At 40.5% G+C, this 22301-nt stretch overlaps 1 protein-coding gene across 1 annotated transcript in view; it reads left to right on the top strand.

The window, feature by feature from the left end:
* Window positions 1–22301, top strand: part of TRPC5 (transient receptor potential cation channel subfamily C member 5) — a 65376-nt gene that overhangs the window by 20404 nt on the left and 22671 nt on the right. The window contains exons 3-5 of the mRNA XM_009821743.2: window positions 12720–13056; window positions 16328–16467; window positions 20511–20833. Of these exons, the coding sequence (XP_009820045.1) occupies window positions 12720–13056; window positions 16328–16467; window positions 20511–20833 (800 nt within the window). The remainder of the gene's footprint in view (window positions 1–12719; window positions 13057–16327; window positions 16468–20510; window positions 20834–22301) is intronic.

The following is a 22301-nucleotide window of genomic DNA, read 5'->3' as shown; positions in this document are numbered from 1 at the left end:
TAGTTCTTGCTCAAAACTGGGCCCCCTTTTTATAGCCAGTTAGGCTGCTAAATATGCAGGTAAGTAGGCAGTAAGTTTTTAAACAGAGTGTAATCTGGTTAAGTGCCTAAATCCTGTTGGAGATTAGGCGCTTATCTCACTGAGGCATTTTGAAATTCCACTGCTGAATTAGCTGCATCTTTTGGCACCTAGCTACTGGAGAAAAATCTGATCTTGTACACTAAGTTTTACCAAACAATTAGCAATCAGCCCTGCCACAGACACAAATCCCTGTTGTCTGCACTGAATCCAGTAAACATACTCATGGTATACACAACTTCATCTTTTGATCTGGCCTGAGTGGCTCAGTCTTCACAGTGAGCAACCTGGACGAGGGATGAATTAGTGAGGGAAACCACTTCAGTTCAGTCCTGCCTCCAGAATAATACTGGCCTCATCACAAAGGCTCCGCCTCAGTCTGTATCCCCAGGTAAATCCCACTGCCAGCGCATTTCTGCCTCATGAAACAGATATGGGTTTCGGCTCTACAAGGGTAGAAAAATCTCCTATTCTTTTTTTTTTCAACAAAAAAGCCTGGGAGGTACAAGTTTTGATTTCTCCTAAACATTACATGTGTTAAGTATTTTATAAACTGACAAATGTGTTGCTCATGAGGAAGAAGACCTTTTTCCTTTGGAGGAGGGCCAAAACAATAGAGAAGAAATTTCTTGCTTTTCATGTTTGTTTTTAATAAGCCCATATATCCTAGAAGGTAAATTACTGTTTACACAGAAGGAAAAATTCCAATTATACAGGAAAGATTAAAATGTGCCCTAAGGTAGCTTTGTAGTATATTTTATGGTAGTAAATGTTAAAACCATACTGTGCAATGTTCACAAGCTCCCTCTCCATCTCATCTTAAGTGTAGAATGGTTGTGTCCTCAGTTTCAAATTACAAAAGCGCCCTGATCATTTCTTTAGAAGATAGGAAGGATTTAATAGTTGTGATTGCTGTTTGCTTGGCAGTCACAAAATATTAGAAAAAAATGAGAACAGCTCTAGTACACTGCAAAACATGATGAGTTAGATCCAGCACAGACACGTCAGTTTTCTCAGTCCACTTTTGAAAGAAATTCTTTTCGTAGGATCATGGGAATTCCGGTCTAAGAGTCAAGTAGGCTTTTCATAAATGCTCTGTAGTATAGGGCATTTGTCTTCATATTATTACTTTTCAAATTTTTTTATTCATGACTAATTTTGGAAGGAGAAAGGTGCTGAAGACTTAATAAGAAAAGGCACAGCTCAGCTGTTGGGGATCAATCTTCACTATGCTGTTCTGGCACCAAATTAGCTCTGCATTTGTTAATTTGTTTGCATTTCTAAGAAAAGATGGGGAAAAGTAATCTCTTAGGATCTTGCCAGTCACATGAAGCACAGTTGTATGTACAGTGTACCATTGCTGTATTGGAGAATCAGAGCATAGGCTGAATGCAAATATAATTTTTGTGTCCTTTAAGGTTTTTTTACATTGCCAAAATAATGTAAAGCAACCATAGTGTAGCAGCGAGTCAGGTCTAAAATGGCAGATTTCTCCTTGTATGTAACATTCTGCTAAGCCACAAGAATAGCAATATACATTCAGCCTATTCCTGCTTTCCTGCTCTCCATCACAGGTCATTCACATCTTTAAAATGAAGTGAAACATCACTGTAGTGGGATTTTAGTGCTTTGCATTTTTCTGGTACTGATAGTTGCAGATGTGCAGGTTTAGTTTATATATCTGTAAGAAACACATGCAATGCAAGGCACTCAGAAAAAAATGTTATTTTACCTATGACTATATTACTTAGCACTTTCACTGAATTAGATCAAAGGAGTGCATGAAAATTGCCTCTCAGAAACCTTAACCTTAGTCTCTCTTACTCGCTGTACTCTAAATCAATGACAGGAGAGAAGTAGAATTGTTTGCTTTTCTAATTTAAAAACAGTGCTCTTTGCTGTTTTCAGGATGAAGCTTCAAAAGTTTTAGGTTTTTTTTCCAAGACATTTACATAGGCAAGTGCCTCCTGAGATACAGTACTGGAGTGAATGAATAATCATTCCTGCCATGCCACATATTTTTCAGCTGTGTCTTGACTCTTGTCAACTGTGTGGCTGCAGTTAGAAGCACAGCATCATTCTCCAGGGAGTATGCATAAACCTGGCAAATTTCTAAGGGCACTTCAGTTAGTGTATAAAAAGAGCTTTTAAAAATATCAGAGATGCATAAAAAATGGAAGTGCGAGGTCTGTGAAAATCAAAGCTCATCTACTGCACTTTGTTTACCTGTTTTGAAAGTCATTCAGGTATCTTGATGGATAGCCATAGATCTTTCTTTGCTTGCTAAGTTACTCTCACGTGGTTTTGTCTGTTTTCTTGCCACGCTGCCTGGAGATACGATGATACAGGGCTGAATATTTCTATTGTGCTCTTCAAAGGCACAATAAAAAGCTAGCTTTTTGTTGAGCCTGCACAGCTCGGAAGATTAATAAACAGGCTTTTACTTTCAGGTTTCTAGAATGAAATCATACCATGTCATGAAAAGATCTTTACCAGGACTAAATGGGGGAAGCAGAGCTGCTCCTTGTGGAAGCTTTTCCCCTTTCTAGTGACGTGGAACATCCGTATCCCTTATGGTATTAGATGGTGGGGATGGTGTGGTTATGCTACTTCCAGATCTGTCCTACACCATAAACCTGAATGTCAGTTTAGGGATTTCTAAAGCACTGAATGTCCAAATGTCACCTTTCATTTTCCAACAGCATTCATTCATTCATTATTGTATGCAGCACAGTTACCATCTGATGTGTGAACAGTGGCCTATGCTAAATGAAGCTGTTTTTTTCTCAGACTCAATCCCAGCAGGCAGATGACCACATTACAAAATCTTCCATGCGTGTGGTACCAACTGAGCTGTTATCAACAGTCTCAGCAGCTGGACTTCGGGGTGACAGGTGGGGAGACTTATCTGCATTTGCACCCTTTGTAACAGTCTTTCCTGCTGATCGCTGGTGGGGCAGCAGGGTGAGTGGCGCATATCCTGGAGCCCCTATTCTATGGGTTTGTGCAGTTGCCAGATCTATTTGTTCAGTTTTGGAAATTAGCATGGAAATTTAACCCCTACAGCTGCATTGTGTTACAAAAGTTAGGACAGGTGGCATTTAAGTGTAACTTCTCTCCAAACTTGGAAGAAGAAGAAGAAGAAATATTCAGAGAACTGATGGTTCATCAGTTTGACAAAGTGGACATGAATGTTTGTTTGAGGAGGCAGTATTATTTGGTATATCATTCACGTAACACCAAAATGTTCTAACTTGATGAAGGTTAGCCACATATTGCAGCTGTCACAGAACAGAACTGCAGAAGACTATCTTTTGACAGCAAAATCATCTCTGACTAATCTTGCCGTGCACAAATTTGAAAAAACAATGTAAGACCGGTATGTCAGTCAGGACAAGGACACTGCTTGTGTTAGTGTAATGTGTAGCAGGCAGTAAATGCCTGGATCATTCTTTAAGTCATTTTTGGTGCCTCGTGCCTCTGACTTAAATGATCTCTTGGACAAAGACAGGAAATATGTTGAAAGCTAAAGGGATTGCCACTGTTTTAAGTACATTCAAGAATGATTTAGTGAGTTTGTCAGTTCCCTTAAGCTCATGTATCCCATCAGTCTTCTTGTCGGCAAGAGAAGAGCCTTGGAAGCCAAAGTTAAAGCACAGGCCATGATTGATTGGCTTTCTATAGACAACAGAAACTGGAAAGGAGAAGTGATGCCTTATATATTGTATAAGCCAAGTGTTCAGTCTTACTGCGTCTGAAGGTCTAGAGTGCCTTTCAGAATCAGCTTTACGTCAGTAGTGAAGAGTATATCATGTTATTTCATACTTCACTTTGAATGATACCCTGAAAAAATAAACTCTGTGGAAAAAATATTCTCCCTTTTGGATATAGAAGTGGTCACTGTTATTTATCTTATTTCTGTGAATTTCAGCTTTACTTTTGTCGCTTAGTGAAGACTGTTATGAAACTCCATAGAGAGAAGAACTGAGATTCCTCTCCCCTTACAGCTCTTACGTATACATCAGATCCATCATCATCCATCTGAGCCATTTAGGTGTCTCATGATTGAGAACACAGTTACCTCATAGTTCTTCACTCCAAGAAAAATGAGGTGAATATACGGGTTAATAATACCGCCCCCCCCCCCCCGCCCCAACCCGAGATCTTGTGCAGAATGGCATTTAAAAGCTGTGACTGCAGTTTTTGTGTTCTTATTCTTTCTCTACAAACCCCAGCTGGCTGAGTAAACATCCTTCAGCAAAGAATATGTCCTCCTCATCCTACAACAGTGATATTACTCTGAAGCAGAGGGTAGCCTTTAGAGGTTCCCAAGAATGTGAGAAATGTTTATAGTATGCTGGTCTGTTCTTTCCTGGATATTGGCATAAATTTACTCATTCAGGAGAAGGTAAGGTAGAAAGAAAAAAGATACTAAAATTAAATAGTTTCAGCATAGATATTTCTCAGGTCAGAAAGGAAGCAAATGAAAAATATTTTTAGAACTTTTTATTAACACTAATAGGGTAAAGTAAGTATGTATTTAAAAATACTTGTGAATTACTTTTAAAATTCTTGTGTTTGCTTTACTTATCACCTATTTAATGTAAATGTTAGAAATTCACTAGGGAGAATAAACCCAGCCTTTTACTTAAAAGTCAATACCTTCTCCACTTCAGCTAAAGCCTGTGAGAGCTCCCGGTATTCATTTGCCAGATATGTAACTCTTGAAGTGCTGCCTGCAAGAGGACTTAGGAAACTCTGCAAGATTTGTCTGAAAACAGTTTTTAGCCTGAGTGTTTTTTTCAGTGCTTCTGTAGGATGTGTCCAATATCCCCTGTTCAGCTCTTGGAAATCAGTTAGTGTGTTGTGAATTAACTGTCTCTCTTAGGTGTATCACTCATATACAGCACTTGCTTGTACTGCAGCACTCTGCCCTTGGAAACCCAGTCTATGCCTACTTAATCTTTGTAACAGAACTGTATCCTGAAATGTTTGCTGAAATACTTCCTACAGGAGTTTATTTATCTATCAACTGTAGTCTGCTGTCTGCTAAAATAAATGCTGAAAAGTTTTGCTTACATCCGGACTCTTGCCCAGGGTCTGACCTAGATGAATCGTGTTCTGGTGGGGTGTTTGCTAACAGAGGTTGGCCTCCAGAAGCATCGTTCAGCAGCTTGCCTTTATTCAATGCAGAATATATGCCTGCACTTAAATCCTGCTGACACAGGCCATAAATACAAACCTATAGCTAAATACACGTTTAAGTGATCTGAGTAGAGGTGGATTTAATTTCAAGCTTAAATACTTTGTTAATTGCTTCTTCCATGGGTAGGTACCGAGGATTTGCAAGCCTCTACCTTTGTCCTAGAATATGTGGGACCTCTTCTATTTAAATATTTAAGCCAATCCAAGATAAATTTGTGAAAACTGTGAATTTTGATGGAACTGTAGCTGGCTTTTAGAGGTTATTCAGTCTTTCCTTTTGCCAGCATTCACATCACTGGTGAATTTCCAGTTGCTACCTCTTAAGCTGAGTTCATGTCTGCTACCATCACGAGATGTGTTATGGATAGGAGACCTTTAGTTAAGATTCATGTGTCATCGTCACTTAAAATATTTTAAGAACAGATTAGACAAAATTCGGTGTAATTTGAGGCCATATGTTCATCTGTGGAGGATCTGGAGTTTGTTTTCTTCACCAGCAGAGGGATTGAGCAATTTGGGTAGCACCTGGTTTTCTTGAAGGACTCCTCCAGCTCAGCTAGTGATCTTCTTAATGGCAGGAATGACTGCCATTTGGATTTGCATCAGTGCTTCACTCTTAGTAGTAACAGGCATGTGAGTATCAGCTGTGTTTTTGGTAGGATATTCATCCTGTATTTTCCTGAGAAAAAACTATTACCTCTTGGAAGTGCCTGATGAGGAATGTTGAGTTGTAGTCCCTTTTCCCTGAGTTATACAGCCTCCCTTCCAACTTCTTTGTCTCATTTCTTCCTTTTTTTTCCTGTTGCAGAAAGTACTTAATTAACAGGGTGAACAACCGTTAGGTGTTTACCCTCTGCAGCTCACACTTCAGCAGCAGAATGTAAATAACTTTGCAATCATTAACAAGGTTGAACTTTAAAAAGAAATGTGCTACAAAAGAGGATTTTCTTACTCATCTCACTGTTTGCAACACTGCAAACTTGAGGAGGCTGGTATTTCTTATGTAGAATATCTGATCTCATCGGGCTTACTGGCTCTCTGCAGCAGACATCAAATTAGGCCACATATAGTTTCTTTCTTCTGTCTTGGGCTAATTTAGAAATGTAGCTCGTTGAGTATTGCCCACTGGAATTTTCTTTAAGAGCAATCAAACAATGGCATTTCCTTTCCTCCTCAGAATATCCTGTCCTTGGTATGAAATGGAGACAGAGTGGTTTGTCTGTTGCACTGGAAGTGTGTTGTGCTACTTGGTTCTTAGCAGGAGCATCTGCAGGATTTGGGAGTGCCGGAAGAAGATGGATTTTAAAAGTTCATTTCTTTGCATGCCATTTCATGTTCCTGAAGTCGAAGTTAGAGTAAAGAGGATCATTTCATTGCATAGTGTGATCCATGTGCCTGTTGACATTGTGCCAAGTGTTACAGCATGTTTGGGCTATTTGACACTGTGTATTAAGCTTTGTGGGTTAAGACATTAAGATTTGGCATTGATTGATAAACCAAGTCTGTGATAGGACTGACTGTGTAGGAGTTTCCTATATCTTCATGGGAGGAAGGAAGTTCTAGCCAATTGATTCTGAAAATTCAAGTAGGAAAGGTTGTGCTCTCCCCAGTCCATCTGCAGTTGTATTGATGTGTGTGGAGTAGGTGCCTGGGCAGGTCACCCCTGCTAGCGACCTGGGATGAAGAGGGGCATAGACCTGCTGCTCCCAGCCCTGCCTGGCCACACTGTGCTCACCAGCACTTCGGGGAGACATCTGTCTTCAGAGACATGTCCCTTCAATCTGCCAGAGAGAAGGGGCAAGGCAGTACCTCTGCGGGGTGGGACAGGGCTTTCTACTGAGTGGAGGATGGTAATGGCATTTATCCTTTTCATGATAGAATTGGATTCACAGGAAATCTACATTCTTTATGGATCTAGTTAAATATATACTTACGCTAGTACATCAGACACTGCAGTTGCCTGATTGTCACACAGACTGCAAAATCTAGCTCAGTTCATGTGAAAATCTGACTTTCCAAAGCCAAAATAGCTTTAATTGTAGAGGGCAGCAGCATATAATAATACCCCAAACACAGTAATCTTGCACATATTCAGCTGCCATGTTTTAGATGCTGTGGAATACAGTGCTGTTGGTGAGATCTAACCTATTGAAATGAGTGTCAGACAGAGGAACTAAAGTTAATTTCATGGCTCCCATGCCACATTTGGCTCTCAGTGGTAACCTCATTGGGAGCTGATGTAGCTGACTGATAGAAGAACTCAGTCCTACTTATTAACACAGGGCTCTGCAGTTACAAATTAGTGCTTATTCATCTATGAAGAGCATTCACTATCACCATCCGCAGCAAGAGTACAGAAAAGAACTCCAACAAACTCCAAACAGAAGAGCCTGTTGGCAGCCTTCATGATAATCAGAATAAATGCAGAGATACTGTGCTCAGCCCCTGTGATGTCTATCAGGGAGCTATTTCAGTTGCTCCCTGAGGCATTCACATCTCAGCCCATCTGTGTCTGATCCTGAATTACTTATGACTGTGAGAGATAAGGGATTTCCCCATAGATAAGGGGAGGGGGGCTGGAACATAATTTCTGTGTTTGATATTTATATTAATGGCACAGCATACAGAAAGCATTTAATTCCTGAGAAGTAGAATTTAGGTGACATAAAAATATCAGTAAAGATGAGGTGTTAAGAAAAAGACACTCCATCCAGCAGCTACTTTTTTCCCTTAAAAGTTTTCCTCTTGGTAGAGGATCAGGTGACAATGAGTATGATGAACATTGAAAATGAAATTCTCTAATAGCACAATCCAGCTGCAAGCCAAACGTTACACAAAGACCCTGGCAAGACTGAAAGAAGAAAGAGAGAACATAAAAGACTTTGTATTGCAGTAGTTTCTACCCTCAAAGTGCTTCCCAACCATGACTGAAGTTGCTGATCTCACTTCTTGGAAAGGCAAAGATACTTATCCCCATTTTCAGAAGCCAGGAGACTGAGCATCTTGCCCATCGGTGACACAGTGGCATTGTCCTCACAAGAAGGTACTCTGAGTTGCATCTTACCTCCTAGTCATTAAGTGAACTGCATCTTCAGCTAGGGGCAGGTTCTGCTGAATAGGTAAGGGATAAGGAGCTCGCTCTTTGGATTACCTCCCTCAGAAATGCATCTACAGGCTTTGTCTACAAGTAGGGACAATCCTGGAAAAAGTTATGCCAGCACTACCACAGGCTTCATAGCATTGAATGTTTAGTTCATACATTAGCTGAATTGAGTATAAATGCCACATTTTGGAAGCATTTCTTTTCATGAATGCAGCTGTTAGAACATTCTCCAACATGTCTATGGATGATGTCTTGTGCTGCCATTTGTAATAGAGATTGGAGGCTCCTATAATGCAGCAGTCCTTGAAAAAAATTCTTGATACCGTGCTTGTTGTGTATTGGAGAAATACACTGTTTGCAAGTCATATGCTCATCTTCTGGTACAGTACATCTGCCTCTGATTCTGGACCATCTACAAAACTGGGACAATATGCCGTTTTTTAAATGATCATGATCTCTCCTTTTCATTGTGCAGAAACTTTAACTGATACCAAATCCTGTCACATACAGTATGTTCAGTGAAATGATAAAAGACTATGATACACACATGTACTATTTCTATCTGTGGCAAATTAAAGGCTTTGCAAAAAGGTGCAAAAAACATATTTGGGACCCTACTTAGGTGGAAGTTGAACTTGTACTCAGGAAAGGCCTTGGCATAAGTAGTGTTGGAGAAGTCAGCTTGCTTTTCCAGACCTCAGTTCTGTCTATTTGCAAAGTAGAAATAAGATTTTTTCCTTAACTTTATGAAGAAATTTGAAATTATGGATGATAACAAAAGTTCCATGATATTATTACAGTTTCAGGCTACTTCACAGCTAAAAGAGCTAAAGCTGAGCTTTTTCATGTTTTTATATTTTATGTGCATTGATTTAGCAGTATGAATCCTAGACAATCTTTAATGAGTTGAGCATTCAGTGGTTTAGTCTAGTCAATGAATTCGATGGTTTAGTGTAGGTAACAACACCTTGAAGCAAAGATGAGGCTGACATTCACAGGACTACTTAGGGAAATAGCTAGTTTCTGTATTCTTTCAAGTTAACACAAATTACCGAAAAACAATTGGTTCTCTAGGCAGCACACCACGGGCTTAATTGACTTCTTTGTTCTAATTCAGAATTCCAGTGTTTGTGCACACCAGAAATTTTGTTTTTCAGCCAGCTGTAGTCCTTGCGCTACTTGAGATCTAAGCTGCAGTATTTACTAATTTTAAACCTGTGATTAATAAGTTGGACTAATACAAGTTAGTAAAAGCCTACATTGGTAAATGCTTAGCCTTACCTTTAATAAAGACAGCATTTGATGGTTTGTGACATTAGGGAGAATTTCTTTGTGTGGTGTGCTTAAACTTCCCTTAGGTCTCCCTTTCAGTGAGGTTGGCTTAATTGGAAAATTTAATGGCTTTTTCCGTTTCCATTCCCTTTTGCCAAGCTGGTCTTCAAAACTGCTCTTTCATGATGTGTGAATTTCTCTCCATTTGAAGAACTAACATCAGATACAACACAGAAAGCAGATTTTAGAAATGAGCTATTAGGCAGAGAAGAGGCACTTTTAAGATGCTTGCAAGTTGCACAGCAACCAGAGGAACATATAGTCATTTGATTTCTCAAATGACTCTGACTTTGACTCAAGGGAAAAACAGTTTTATTCTCCCCTTAGAGCTTTCTATCATATGTGATAAAGAGAAAATGTGTTTATACATTTTCCCCCTCAAAATAAAAAAAAAAAGTTGTACTGCATCTCAGAGAAACAGCAGCATCTATTACCATGTAAATTACCGCAGAACACGTCCGGTCACAGCTCCTGTTTGTGATCTTAAATGAGAAAATATAGCAGTGTAACCTTCCGTTTCTGCTAGCTTTTAGACATAATGCGCTGACCCTTCTGAAATAATAGATTAAAAACCAACCAACCAAACGACAATCGATGCTTGATGTTTTTTCAGTTTCTGTAGAATTGTTTCTTTCATGACTGGCTCCAGACTTGGAATTTTACAGTAACATTTTCTGATTGTTACAGGCAACAGGCCTTGGCTTTTTCTGGAGATCATCACCATATCAACCATTGTCCAGTTTCTGCTGCATGCATGTGTAGGTTGATTCCAAATCAAATGCGTTTCTGATTTTCTTTTCTGATGCCCTCTGGAGCACAGTGTCACTTGTGTGTTAGATGCCGCAGTCATGTTTATTATAGTAATAACACATAAACATCCAGCTTCATAAATGCCAGATATTCCTCTTGGAGATCTTATTTTCAATACTAATTTTGGTCAGTCCATGTATTTGAACTACCCAGTCCAAAAATGGTCTGATTCTGATATAAGCAGCCTGTTAGAGCATATAAAATATATTCACAAAATCTAAAAATACCTGCAGTATTGAATGACTTTATCAGATTGAGCAACTAATTTTTCCTTTCGCTTGACCTTGGTTTAGTCATTTTGAACATGGCAGTGATAGTGCTCTGCTTGTATAGAGCGCTCCAAGAACTGCTCATAAAAAGTCCTCCCAGTATTCGGCAGTTTTGGCGGGGAATGAATAGTTAAAAGATACGGGTGTGTGCTAAAGCTTTTATTAATAAATTGTCTCTTTCACACTGAATCTGATCTCCTGGTGATAAGACCTATGGGGAGTCCTAGGTATCTTTAGTCATGATGAGAAGAGCCTTGTAACCATCTCATAAATGCGCGAGTGATGGCTGGTTCAGTGTTAGCCCAGGCCATGTCTACATTGAGTGCAGTAGTGTCTATATAGGAGCTTCTGCCAGGGTCAAAAAATCATACCAATTTGGGGTGGCAAAACAGTAAGACTCTTGTATTTAGAAGCCGGTCCCTTTGCTACCATGGCATAGTCCTTCCAAGAGCTGGTTTAAATTGTAGTGGTGAAATAGTGCTTTGCCTGATAAAATCTTCCCTGAGGGGGAAGAAGAGCGTGGTGACACTACATCCCTCCCAGAGATCCCTTTTAAATATAGACAAGCCAAGTGTAATAAACAGTACTGTCATCTTCAGGTTACTCACCGCTTTGAGTCTCCTTTATAAGAGGTCTCTTCTCCTTGATAAATGCTGCTAGTACTATTGTGTCCATTGGAAGTGTGATTCTTTCTGATATAGCTGTGCCCGGTCATGGATATAGTTATATTGCTTCAGGAGTATGTTTATTGATAACTGTATCCATGCTAGGACAGTTTTTCTGGTTTAATTACAGCAAAGTAAGTATAACAAGCATCCTCAGAACAATAGTTGAGATTTTCTTTTGAACTTGCAGAGCCCAGTAAGAAATCTGAATTTAGTAGATCAGAAGTACAACTTCATTAAGTTGGATTAGAAATCAAATACTTAAAGAAAAACACAGTTGTCTTGGTCTTGCAGACATCTCTAATTAGCTATGGGTCTGAAAAGTTTTGAAAACCATGGGGCTGTCCAGGTATAATCAGGAACATAAAGTCTTCTGGCATAGACCAGAAATACTTTGGCTTGAGTGTGAAATTCCAAGGGCTGTTAGGTATTAAAACTGTCTGAAGTAGTGGCAACCGGAGCATGTCTGGTATGGAGTCGCTGAGATGCAATAAATCACCATCATAATGCTGTTTTTCACAGAGTGAAAGTAAACTTCAGAGTGTCACTTTTGGTACCGTGATCAAAGATTTCTTTTTGCCTCTGCTTAATCTCTTACATTTTACAACTGCTCTCTTCCTTAATAGCGAGGCACGTTTACAAATGTGCTGTCCTGCTTCCCAACAGATGTCACCTGGCTGAACTTCACATTACTGCATGCTGTCTCATGCCCAGCCCATCCCACACACACATATGCTGGCCTCCTTGCATAAAACCACGTGCAGCACCCCACACACTTCTGGAGACATTCTCTCTCCCTCTCTCTCCCTCTCTCACACACACACACACACTCTCAGAGCTTTACACCTTTTCCCTCCTGTCTCATCTTTTAGTCACTTCTTAAAGATGCTGGCAGTGATTTGTTTGAGGCAGTCGAAACCTGAAACGTTCTGAAAAGAAACATGCTGAAAGAGAAACACATGGGAAGAGAAAAAGCTCGTAGTAATTTTGCACGAGGCTTTATGTGTGGTGAGTGACTGATTTACATAAGGATGCTTCAAATAGAAAAAAACTCATAGAAGAAATCTTAAAACCTATGTAGAAAAATAAGAGCAAAATCTCTGTCCTTTCTTCCCTCTGTCTTCAAAATATGCTTTTCCACCCCATAGCCAGCCCCAGACTTAATATGAGGGTCTGTGTTGGCTCTAACACATACGTGAGGGGGAGTGCACATGAAGTACCAGTCAGTAATAATCTTTCTTTTATTTTCCTCCTCAGTTTGTTGCTCAGCCAAACTGCCAGCAGCTACTAGCAACACTTTGGTATGACGGTTTTCCAGGATGGAGGCGGAAACACTGGGCAGTAAAACTCTTGACCTGTGTCACCATTGGACTGCTATTTCCTGTGCTATCCGTGGCATATCTGATTGCACCGAAGAGCAGGCTGGGACTGTTCATTAAAAAGCCATTTATAAAGTTTATCTGCCACACTGGCTCTTACCTAACCTTCCTCTTCATGCTCCTGCTGGCATCGCAGCACATCGTCAGGACTGACCTTCACATGCAGGGACCACCTCCCACCATCGTGGAGTGGATGATCCTGCCCTGGGTTCTAGGTAAATCAGAAACACAAAAATGCCTGAGCCACAGTCGCCTGACTTGCACCCATGGCAACTGTGTGGAGACTCATTCCTGATCTCAGCGTCATCAGCATGTAAAGAGATTTGGCAGCCAGCTTCAGTAACTGCATAGAACAGCTGGGCTCCTTCTGGAACAACAGATCCTGTTGGCCTAGGGCTCTTCTGCTGTTCGTATTGCCATCTGACATGCCTTTAGACATGACCCTGAGTAAACCACAGCAGACGCAGCTCTCTCCCTGCTTCCCCCATGCTCTGTGCGAGGAACGGGCTAGGAATTAGCTTCTGGGTCACGCTAGTAACAAATAGTGTCACTTCTCTTGCTGGCTTAGTTCTGCTGGTGGCAGAAGGCAATGCCGAGAGCCTGTCTCTACTTTCGCTTTCTCACTGATCTGCTCCCGGAGCCAGTGTGCAGGTAGCAGGCCTGTTTGTTCCTGGGCTCCCAGACTCCCAAATAGCCTACAGGAAGGCAGAAAAGGGAAGATAAATCTCACTCTGCCATACGCCTCTGTGCTGATAAACACTGACCAAAGCAATTTTGAGCACTCTAATGTAAACAGGAGAAGGAGGGAGTATTTATTATCGGAAGGTTAAACGTGAGGCTCTTCTTCCGATCTGGCATGAGCAACCACAACTGTGAAGAAAAGGAGGTGTCCGTGTTCCTGAGGGCAGGTTGTACGGGTGGGGTAGTCAGATGGGATGGGAGAAAGCAGATAGAGCCACTGAGGGAGAAGAGCAGAGAAGCATAGTTGGATCTGTTTTTTATGAGAGAAGTATTTACCCTTCTCTTTCATCAAAAATGAGCAAGTGAAAACCTCTGGACTGCATTAGAAGCATGATGTCTCCTCTAATTAAGCTCCCATCTCCCTTGTTGTGCCATTAACATGTAGCACCACTGTGAGCTGGGGTGTTAGTAGGAGGCCTGTTCATGGAAAATGGTTTCCACACCTTTATAGCTCTCCTCCAGCCTCTGTCCGTACAGCCCAGGTCAGTTCAGTGCAAAACCCCAGAGGTCAGGTAACAGTGAATTGTGACTGTCTAGTAGGCCTCAGTGGCCTGGAAAGCCATGCTGGTGCTTTCTGAGGACACCTCTCACAAACCTCAGTCTCTGGCGCTCTCTCCTTATGGCTCCTCAGTGCTACTCATGGGTCCATGTGTGCTCTCCTGTGCCTGCTGGCTCCCTTCTCCTGGTAACACCGGGCTCCAGCTCCTCGTTTCTGTGGTGGCTCTGGATCAGGCTGGTTCTCTGTTGAACGAACCTAGCTCTCCCCCCATGCCAAACCTAAAACTGCTGATGGAAAACGAGGAAAGAAAGTAAGAGTTGCAAACATGTTCACAAATCACTTTCCATCGTGACCCAGGGCACTTTGCTCCTTGCATAGCTCTACCACAACTTATGAATGGTAACTCAAGCCTCATTATCTTATTAAACTGATTTATGGCATTGAAATGCATGTGTTGGTAGAAAGTTCAGAATAAGCTGAGAAGGTCAAATGTCTTTTCTGAGCTTAGGTGAGCTCTTCCCTTTATCCTTAACTTCATGGTTAAAATTGAGGGGAAATGGTAGGCATTTCAGCAAAATTGAGTTGCAGATGAAAGAAGGATAATTCATTAAAAAAACCCTTTCAAAATCACCTCTTACAGCTGTCTGCTCTTCTTATTGAGTTCCTTTGTTTCAGATAAATAGGAATATTGTGGGACTGTTTATTAAATGGAGAAATTAGAACAGTTTCACCAGATTAAAGGTTATTATTTAAGAAATATTTTCCACTATAAAAGGAGAGAGAGAACAGGCACGCACAGCATTGCTGTAACTATAGTAACCAGCAAAGATAACTCACTATAAATACAGTGTATGAGTTCTTCAACAGGCTCCTCTCCATTGATTTATTTTATTTTATGTTTTTGTGTGCATGCAAAGATTTGGAGGCAGCTGTAATAAAATTGCCTTATTGGCCTTGACATTATGCTTGCCTGACCATTGACCTGCAGCTGAAGAGCTAAGATTGATATTTGGATGTTTGCAGCAATTCATTTCAACATTATCTGCTCTTCAGATTGAACTTTCAGGTCCTAAAACTTGAGTTGCAAGTAGCATTTCAGTGACCACTGCGGTATCCTGTGGTTACGTATGGGTAGCAATTTGGTTAACTATATTGGTAATGCACCTGGAGGTGTATTTTGTTGGGTTTTTTTCTTTTTACGTATGTTTCAGGTCTTTCATTCAAGGATAATGTTGTAAAGTGGGTAATTCAAAATATCTGGGGGCTCTAGAGACCTTCTCAGAAGCATGTAGGTGATGAAGGAGCCTAGCTGCCATTTGCTTTTTAATGGGACTTAGGCTCTCAAAAATACTTAAACAGTTCTACGCTAAAGGACTTGTAAGTTACTTAAAATTAGAATTGTATGCCAGGTGAGTTTAGCAGTCAGGTAATGAACTTCAGAAGCTGCCCCTCACCCCTCCAGCTGCAAGGAGGTATAGTGAAGGTTAGCAAGTGCCAAAAATTATTACCAGAAGGCATTTCAGAGTTGAGATGATGGGCTCTGGCCGTATCCTCAGGAACAAAAATGCACCTTGCAAAACCCATAGCCATATTTGACATTAGGTGAGTCATTGCTGAGAGATGCGGTGCCAGGCTGCAGTGCCCTTTTTCATGCTGATTTCTACCTTTTTTCACAAATAGTCCCTATGGGCTTTTTGTGCAGCAAGATGCATAAATACAGTGACTGAGCATAGAGAATTAATTAACTTCTTCCTTCTTCGGTGTGATATTTCCAGGTCAGGGAGGAAATGTACTGGTACGCAGAAGCTGGTACTAGTGTCGTGTGTTCTGCAGAGAAAGTCAGGACAAATCAGTACTGTCCAACTGAGCAATGAATTACTTAGAGTTTCTATGAGAGCAGACAATCTATTAGAAACTATACCAAATACAGTTGCTTACATATAGTTTATTCATGTAGAACTCATACGAGTTATAATTAAGATATGGTTCCAGTGGTCTCCTTGTGCGTGTATCTGGAGCCCCGGGTAGGAAACCTAGGTCTTTCTCATATCTCTCTAGACTACATTCCGCACAGAGTTGTAAAACGTCTCATAATCAGTAGTAGCATACTTTGTAGAAGACAGAAGGGATGAGACATTTTTTCCAAGCTGTTAATTTAGAATTGTCTTTTATTACATCAGATATACACAGTGCTTTAATGGCAAATAATACCTTGTCACAACAATGAACTCTCTTTCTTTCTACAGGTTTTATCTGGGGAGAAATCAAGGAAATGTGGGATGGTGGATTCAATGAGTACGTACATGACTGGTGGAATCTGATGGATTTTGCAATGAACTCCCTCTATCTTGCAACTATCTCTCTTAAAATTGTTGCCTACGTCAAGGTACAGTAACTAGAGAGAGAGAATTTGTAACTTGCTTGTGAGAACTGTAGTACACAGGGTAGAAACTGTCAAAATCAAAATTACAGTTCAAAGAGAATAGCTGCTTTTCAAGCAGTCCAGTTTTGAAAATTCACCTGGAAAGCTTATTAATGTGTTTGGAGAATGATTGTCCTTCTCATCCTGACTCTTTGACTAAGACTGAAGTAGATTGTTTGGGCATTGGGTAGAAGTTTCCCCACTTGCTGTCTGTTTTGTAGCTACTCAGTTGCCAAAGATACGTTTTGTTTTCCGTAGTGACACTGGACCTCTTACAACAATGCTAGACATAGTGAAAACATGATTTTTAAATAAAACAGTGAAGGATAAACAAGAATAGGGCTATCTGAAAACATCTACAGCCAAGATTTATAATCTGTAGTCCTACAGATCTGTAGATTACTAATCAGAAGTTCGTGACAAGTCTACTGAGAAAAACAAGCCTGCTAGGAGGAGGCTTCCATCTGATATAAAGGAGTCAGCTTACTCTCTTCAATATATAGTTTTAAACTAGAGGCGAGGAAATGACAAAGGAGCATGCTGGAGCTTTAACACCATGTAGATTCTTCACTGTCATGTTCCATTTACGGCAAGAATGCACATCAGAGCTCATCCTGAAAAGCACCTTCCACATTTATAAACTTCTTATGCTCCAAGTTAGCGTATGCACATGTTTTGAAGCCAGAGGATGGCCTGAAGCACTTCCCTTCTGTCTGTCTTTTTCAAAGACACAGACAAGACACAAATGGCCTCCTGCAAACTTCCTTATGCAATGGCTTTCTTTGACTTCAGTTGGAGCTGCGTGCTTGGCCTGATTCTTTTTTGGTATGAATCAGCAGTAACTTCACTACAGTTAGTGTAATTACACAGGTGTAAATTAAGTAACTGGAGTCTGCTCCTTGGCCACTTGCGCACTTCCTAGTCTTGCTGTGCTACTGCGTTGGTTTTGCCCTGGTAGAAGGGTGCTCCTTCTTTTAGCCCAGCTCCTAATAACCAGGACAAGCACTTCCCCAAAGCAACCTTGTTTAGTCCTGCCCAAGCATGTATGCAGGCAGAGAGGAAAAGAGGAGAAAATTTCACAAAGCTCATTGACTCCAAAATGGCAAGACTTTTAGAAAAAACTCTTTAGCAAGCAGTCCTGCTATGGGGCCTTTTTAAAATCCAGAAGGCTGCATAGTGGTGAGTTAGTTTTTCAAAGGGAAAAGCTTTAAGGTAGTTGCTGCTCCCTGAAGAGGCAGCTCTGTAACAGCATCAAAGCAGGAACAGATTATGTATTTTTTCTCCCAACATTCAGAACCAGTGAGGAAATTACAGACTTGAAAGGTTGGTCTTTAAACTGTGAGCAGTACAGAAAAATGCTGGAAATCATAAGATTCACGAACAAATCTTAAAATGTTAACGATCTCGTTCTTTCTCTTTCTCACACACAAATTACTAGAAGAGCTGTTCATCCACAGATTTATACAGTCACCTACTGAGATTTAAACTCAGAGCCAAAGCACACGTACAAAGGAAGTACAGCTTTGTTTATATACTCTGTAAGAACTACAGAAACTTACAGGCTAACTACAAAGACCTATATGCCAGCACACAAAAGAATGCTTACAGGAATATATCGGTTTGAGTACAGATCAGACCCACTTGGGTTAAACCTGGCTGATCTAAGGTCTGCTCCTGATGAGGACCAGTGTCAGCCAATTCTGAGAGGTGCATAAAATCTTCTATAGGAGTAGTTCTGAAACAGCATGCTCGCAGAAGTTCCCTTCTGACCTATGTCATGTAGAGGTTGCAGTATGCTCTGAAACACGACAATTTATAACGTTGATAATGGCTTCATAACCTTTTGCAGCATGACTTGTAAAGGTTTTTGTTATTTATAGAACAGCCCCGAGCTGGGAAAGGCTGGTATATATGCCAATATACCATATTCTAACACTTCTTAGAACTTCAAAGGATTGCATGGACATTTAGCTTTCTGCCAAATACCAGAAAAATAAATTGCATACTGACTAATGTTTTTCCATCCTTGTTTTTACATGGAGACTTTTTTTTTCTTGATTTGACTGGTTCTAAGACCTGGCCCTAATATTGTCCAATACCAATGAAATCTTCAAGCTAATTATAGGGTAAAAATACCTTCTTAATTAGTTTTCATTTGCTGCATTGAATTATCATGTAATGAGGAAGGGTAAATGTGACTGCCTGGCATAACTTATTTGTACTATTCTGTGTACATCTCTGCTGTGTTTTATCTTCGTCTTCTGATGCCTAACCCAAACAACTCCAGCCTTCCCAAATACCCAGCTTCACTAGAGACCTCTGAAATCTTCTGTTTCTCTATTACCTATGATGCTAGGCTGCTCTGAAGAGACTACTGTTTTCCAACAAGGATGTACCATCAGTTTATAAAGGGCCAAAATATGACCCTAACAAGTTGCTTTAAAACTAGATGTGAGATGAAGAAGACCTTTTTACATACCTTTACATGCAGTCTCTGCTAAATCCTAGCAGAGAGCCCCTGGGCTGCTGTGTCCAGCCAGCATGCAGAAGAGAATTGCAAACAACTGTGCAAATCTGGTCTCTAGGCAGGGGAGGCTTTTTGATCACAACCATCCGCCCCCACTGCTGGATATTGGCAAAAAGTTTACATGGTTGCCTGTTTGTAAACATTTTAAGACCCATCTTCACATCAAGTTAACAGACTCAGACCATGACGTTCATGTAACAAAGAACAGTTTGGAAATGTCAGAAGCAATCACAGGTCATGCTGAAATGCCTTTGTATCATGTCTCAGCTCCTTCATACAGAGGAATAGTTTGAAATATCAATTTGCTTTTAGCTATGTCCTTGAAAAAGTTGTGAGCTCATGTATTGGACCTTCAGATTTAAATAGTGTGCCCCTGCAAACTCATCTGTCAGTACGATATCGATACCATTTCCTTTTAAAAATTATTTTAGGAATCCTGAACATGCTGGCTACACTACTAGCTATATTATTCTAAGTATATTTTTGCCTTTTTATACATGTTAAATGAGCAGAGACAAATGTTAAAAGGACAATTATTCCTTGATATTAACATGTCTTTGACTCCATTCTGTTGTGGCAGTGTAGTTAAGCCAGAGCAGTTACATTTATACAACCAGCTTTTTTGTGTTACCTATTTGCATCTGGCTGCACTTTGCTCAGAAAACGCTTCTGCTTTCACAGTTACATTACGAACCAAGTTAATATTATAATTGATGCACTCAAATGTATCCAGTGTTTCAGCTGTAATTATGACCTCTGCTTTAGCAGCTCTCCTAAAATTGCCATGACAAATTAACTAATAAGAAAATTAATATGAAGAAAGCATTTTGGTTCTGGGCTGTTGGCACTTTTTTGAGATTACTAGGGAAGGAAAGCATCCACTCCTTATGCTCAATATTTCATCGCTTTCCTTCTTCCCTCCCTTCTCCCGTCCTCGCATTCTTCCTGGAATGTGCAGTGTTTTGAATGTGCAGTCATATTTAGGAGGAAAAAGAAAAAAAGGTAATTGGAAATTTCCCACCTGAACCTGCCAAAGGACAGTGTGAACCCCTTTAAAATGTTGAAAGAGAGGGAGATTGTGTACGAACCCATGGACCTGAAGAACCCGCAAGCAGTAAGCTCAAAATTCAAAAGGCCTGTTCTCTAAATTTAGGCTAAGAACAGCCAACATACCAAAAGCCTCTAAAGAAAAGCTGGTCCCACAACTATCCATATCAGGGGGTCATAATCTAGTAGAGAGCGTTCATAAGAAGGCATCATTAAACCTAAGTCTCTGCCCTGATCAAGTCAGCTTCAATCCTGAATCCCGAATGTTAGTCTGACAGTAGCTGAGACTTAAGAGTTTAGAAGCACTTCCTGTGTCACCAGTACCTGGTTAGTATTTACATGTGAAGCATTAGTGTTAGCAGGTGTGACTTTCTGAGTTATCTCAGAAAAATTGCAACGTAATTCACTTTTATACCCTTGTTATTTCTTTCAGTATAACGGTTCTCGTCCAAGGGAGGAATGGGAAATGTGGCACCCGACTCTCATTGCAGAAGCCCTCTTTGCAATATCCAACATTTTAAGTTCCTTGCGTCTCATATCCCTGTTTACAGCAAATTCACACCTGGGACCCTTGCAGATTTCTCTGGGACGCATGCTGCTAGACATCCTAAAATTCCTTTTTATCTACTGTCTGGTGCTTCTGGCTTTTGCCAATGGACTGAACCAGCTTTATTTTTATTACGAGACCAGTGCCTCGGAGGAACCCAACAACTGCAAGGGGATCCGATGTGAGAAACAGAACAATGCCTTCTCCACGTAAGATGTCCTTTCCTTTCTGTTTTTAAGGTTGACTTCCACTGTCCCCTGTCTTACCTGCCTTTGCCTGTTGTCTGTCACTGCACTGAAAGTGCCTTTACTTATTCATTCGCAAATATCAGGTGAGCTGGTTGACTATGCAGGAAAGGTGTGAGTTAACTGGGGCAGACATTCTGCTGAGCTTTGCTGTCGGAAAAACTCTTACGTAGGTCTGGAAGCGGGAGATAATCGTTTTAGTTCTGGGCCAAATTTTATTATGGCTACATACAATTTCAGTATATTTGAGAAAGCACATATCCTTTTGCCATAATAATTGTTTTGTCTGATTCCGGAGGAAAGGAGGTCAAGTTAAGCAAAATGTAGAAAACAAGGGATAAAACTATGAAAAAAAGGTATTAATAAATAATGTGATACAGAAGCAACAACAATCTCACCTAGGCCATTTTTATGCATACATGATGTTGCAGGCTTCTCTGATTTCCTTGCAGTGGTCTGAGACTAAAATCCCAGCAAAATCTTTTTTGCTGGAAATGCTGGTACTTTACTGAGATGTTGGCATGGAAATGGCTGTGATGACAGCTGGCAGGGCTGAAAGAGATAGCACATGCTGAAAAATAACGTGAATTGTCTTTCTGATCTATTTGTTTTAATTACTAATAGTGGAAATAATTATAATAATCAGCCCCCACCCAATTGTTCTTGCTGCTTGCACAGTACTTAAAAGACAATGGGAAGAGAAATAAATAAAACATGGTCTAGAAAAAGGCCTACACCCTGCAAACAAGCAAAACAAAACTGTTGTCCACCACTTTATGCTAAATTAAATAAAACTTGTCATAATGCCCAATAATTCTCCACCCTTCCTCAGCTGAAGGCTTGAGGTTAAGAAAGGATTTGTGACATATTTGCACTGTTACCAAAAGCAGATGATGGCTGAGGACACATGACTAGGTTGGAAGAGGAAAGGCTCCAACATTGTCCTGCGGGCTCCCTCCTTAAAAGAAGTGAGGGATTTTCATGGGATGGAGTCCAGCCTTACAAGAGCATCATGACCCGGTAGACCAGACATGCTGCCGTTTTCCACTGCAAAGCAGGAACACCATAGGCTTGATTAATTTTCTCATTAAACCCATCTGTATCTGGAGGAAGTGAATGGAACTGCACTGTGCTAATGAAAAACAGAATTAAAGACTTCAGTCTTTTTTCTATTTTAATTGCTTCACATGCCCCAGAAATGTGTTGTGCTGCCCTTGCAAAGGAATTAAATAACAAATACTATTCCTTGATCTACGTCCATATTGATGCAGCAGCCAGAGGGAGAAATGTTTGGCAAGCACAATGTTTGTTAAGTGGCAACTTCTCGCTCACGAAGGGTCAAACCCACAAAGTTCAGGACTAGAGCCTGGAGCCTAGTCCTGCCTTTCCCTGGAGCTAGGTGAACAGATGTATTCACTTCTGCATTCTGGTT

Source organism: Gavia stellata, chromosome 14 (assembly GCF_030936135.1).
Source record: "Gavia stellata isolate bGavSte3 chromosome 14, bGavSte3.hap2, whole genome shotgun sequence".
NCBI classification, from domain to species: Eukaryota; Metazoa; Chordata; class Aves; order Gaviiformes; family Gaviidae; genus Gavia; species Gavia stellata.
This window is presented reverse-complemented; position numbering and strand designations above follow the sequence as displayed.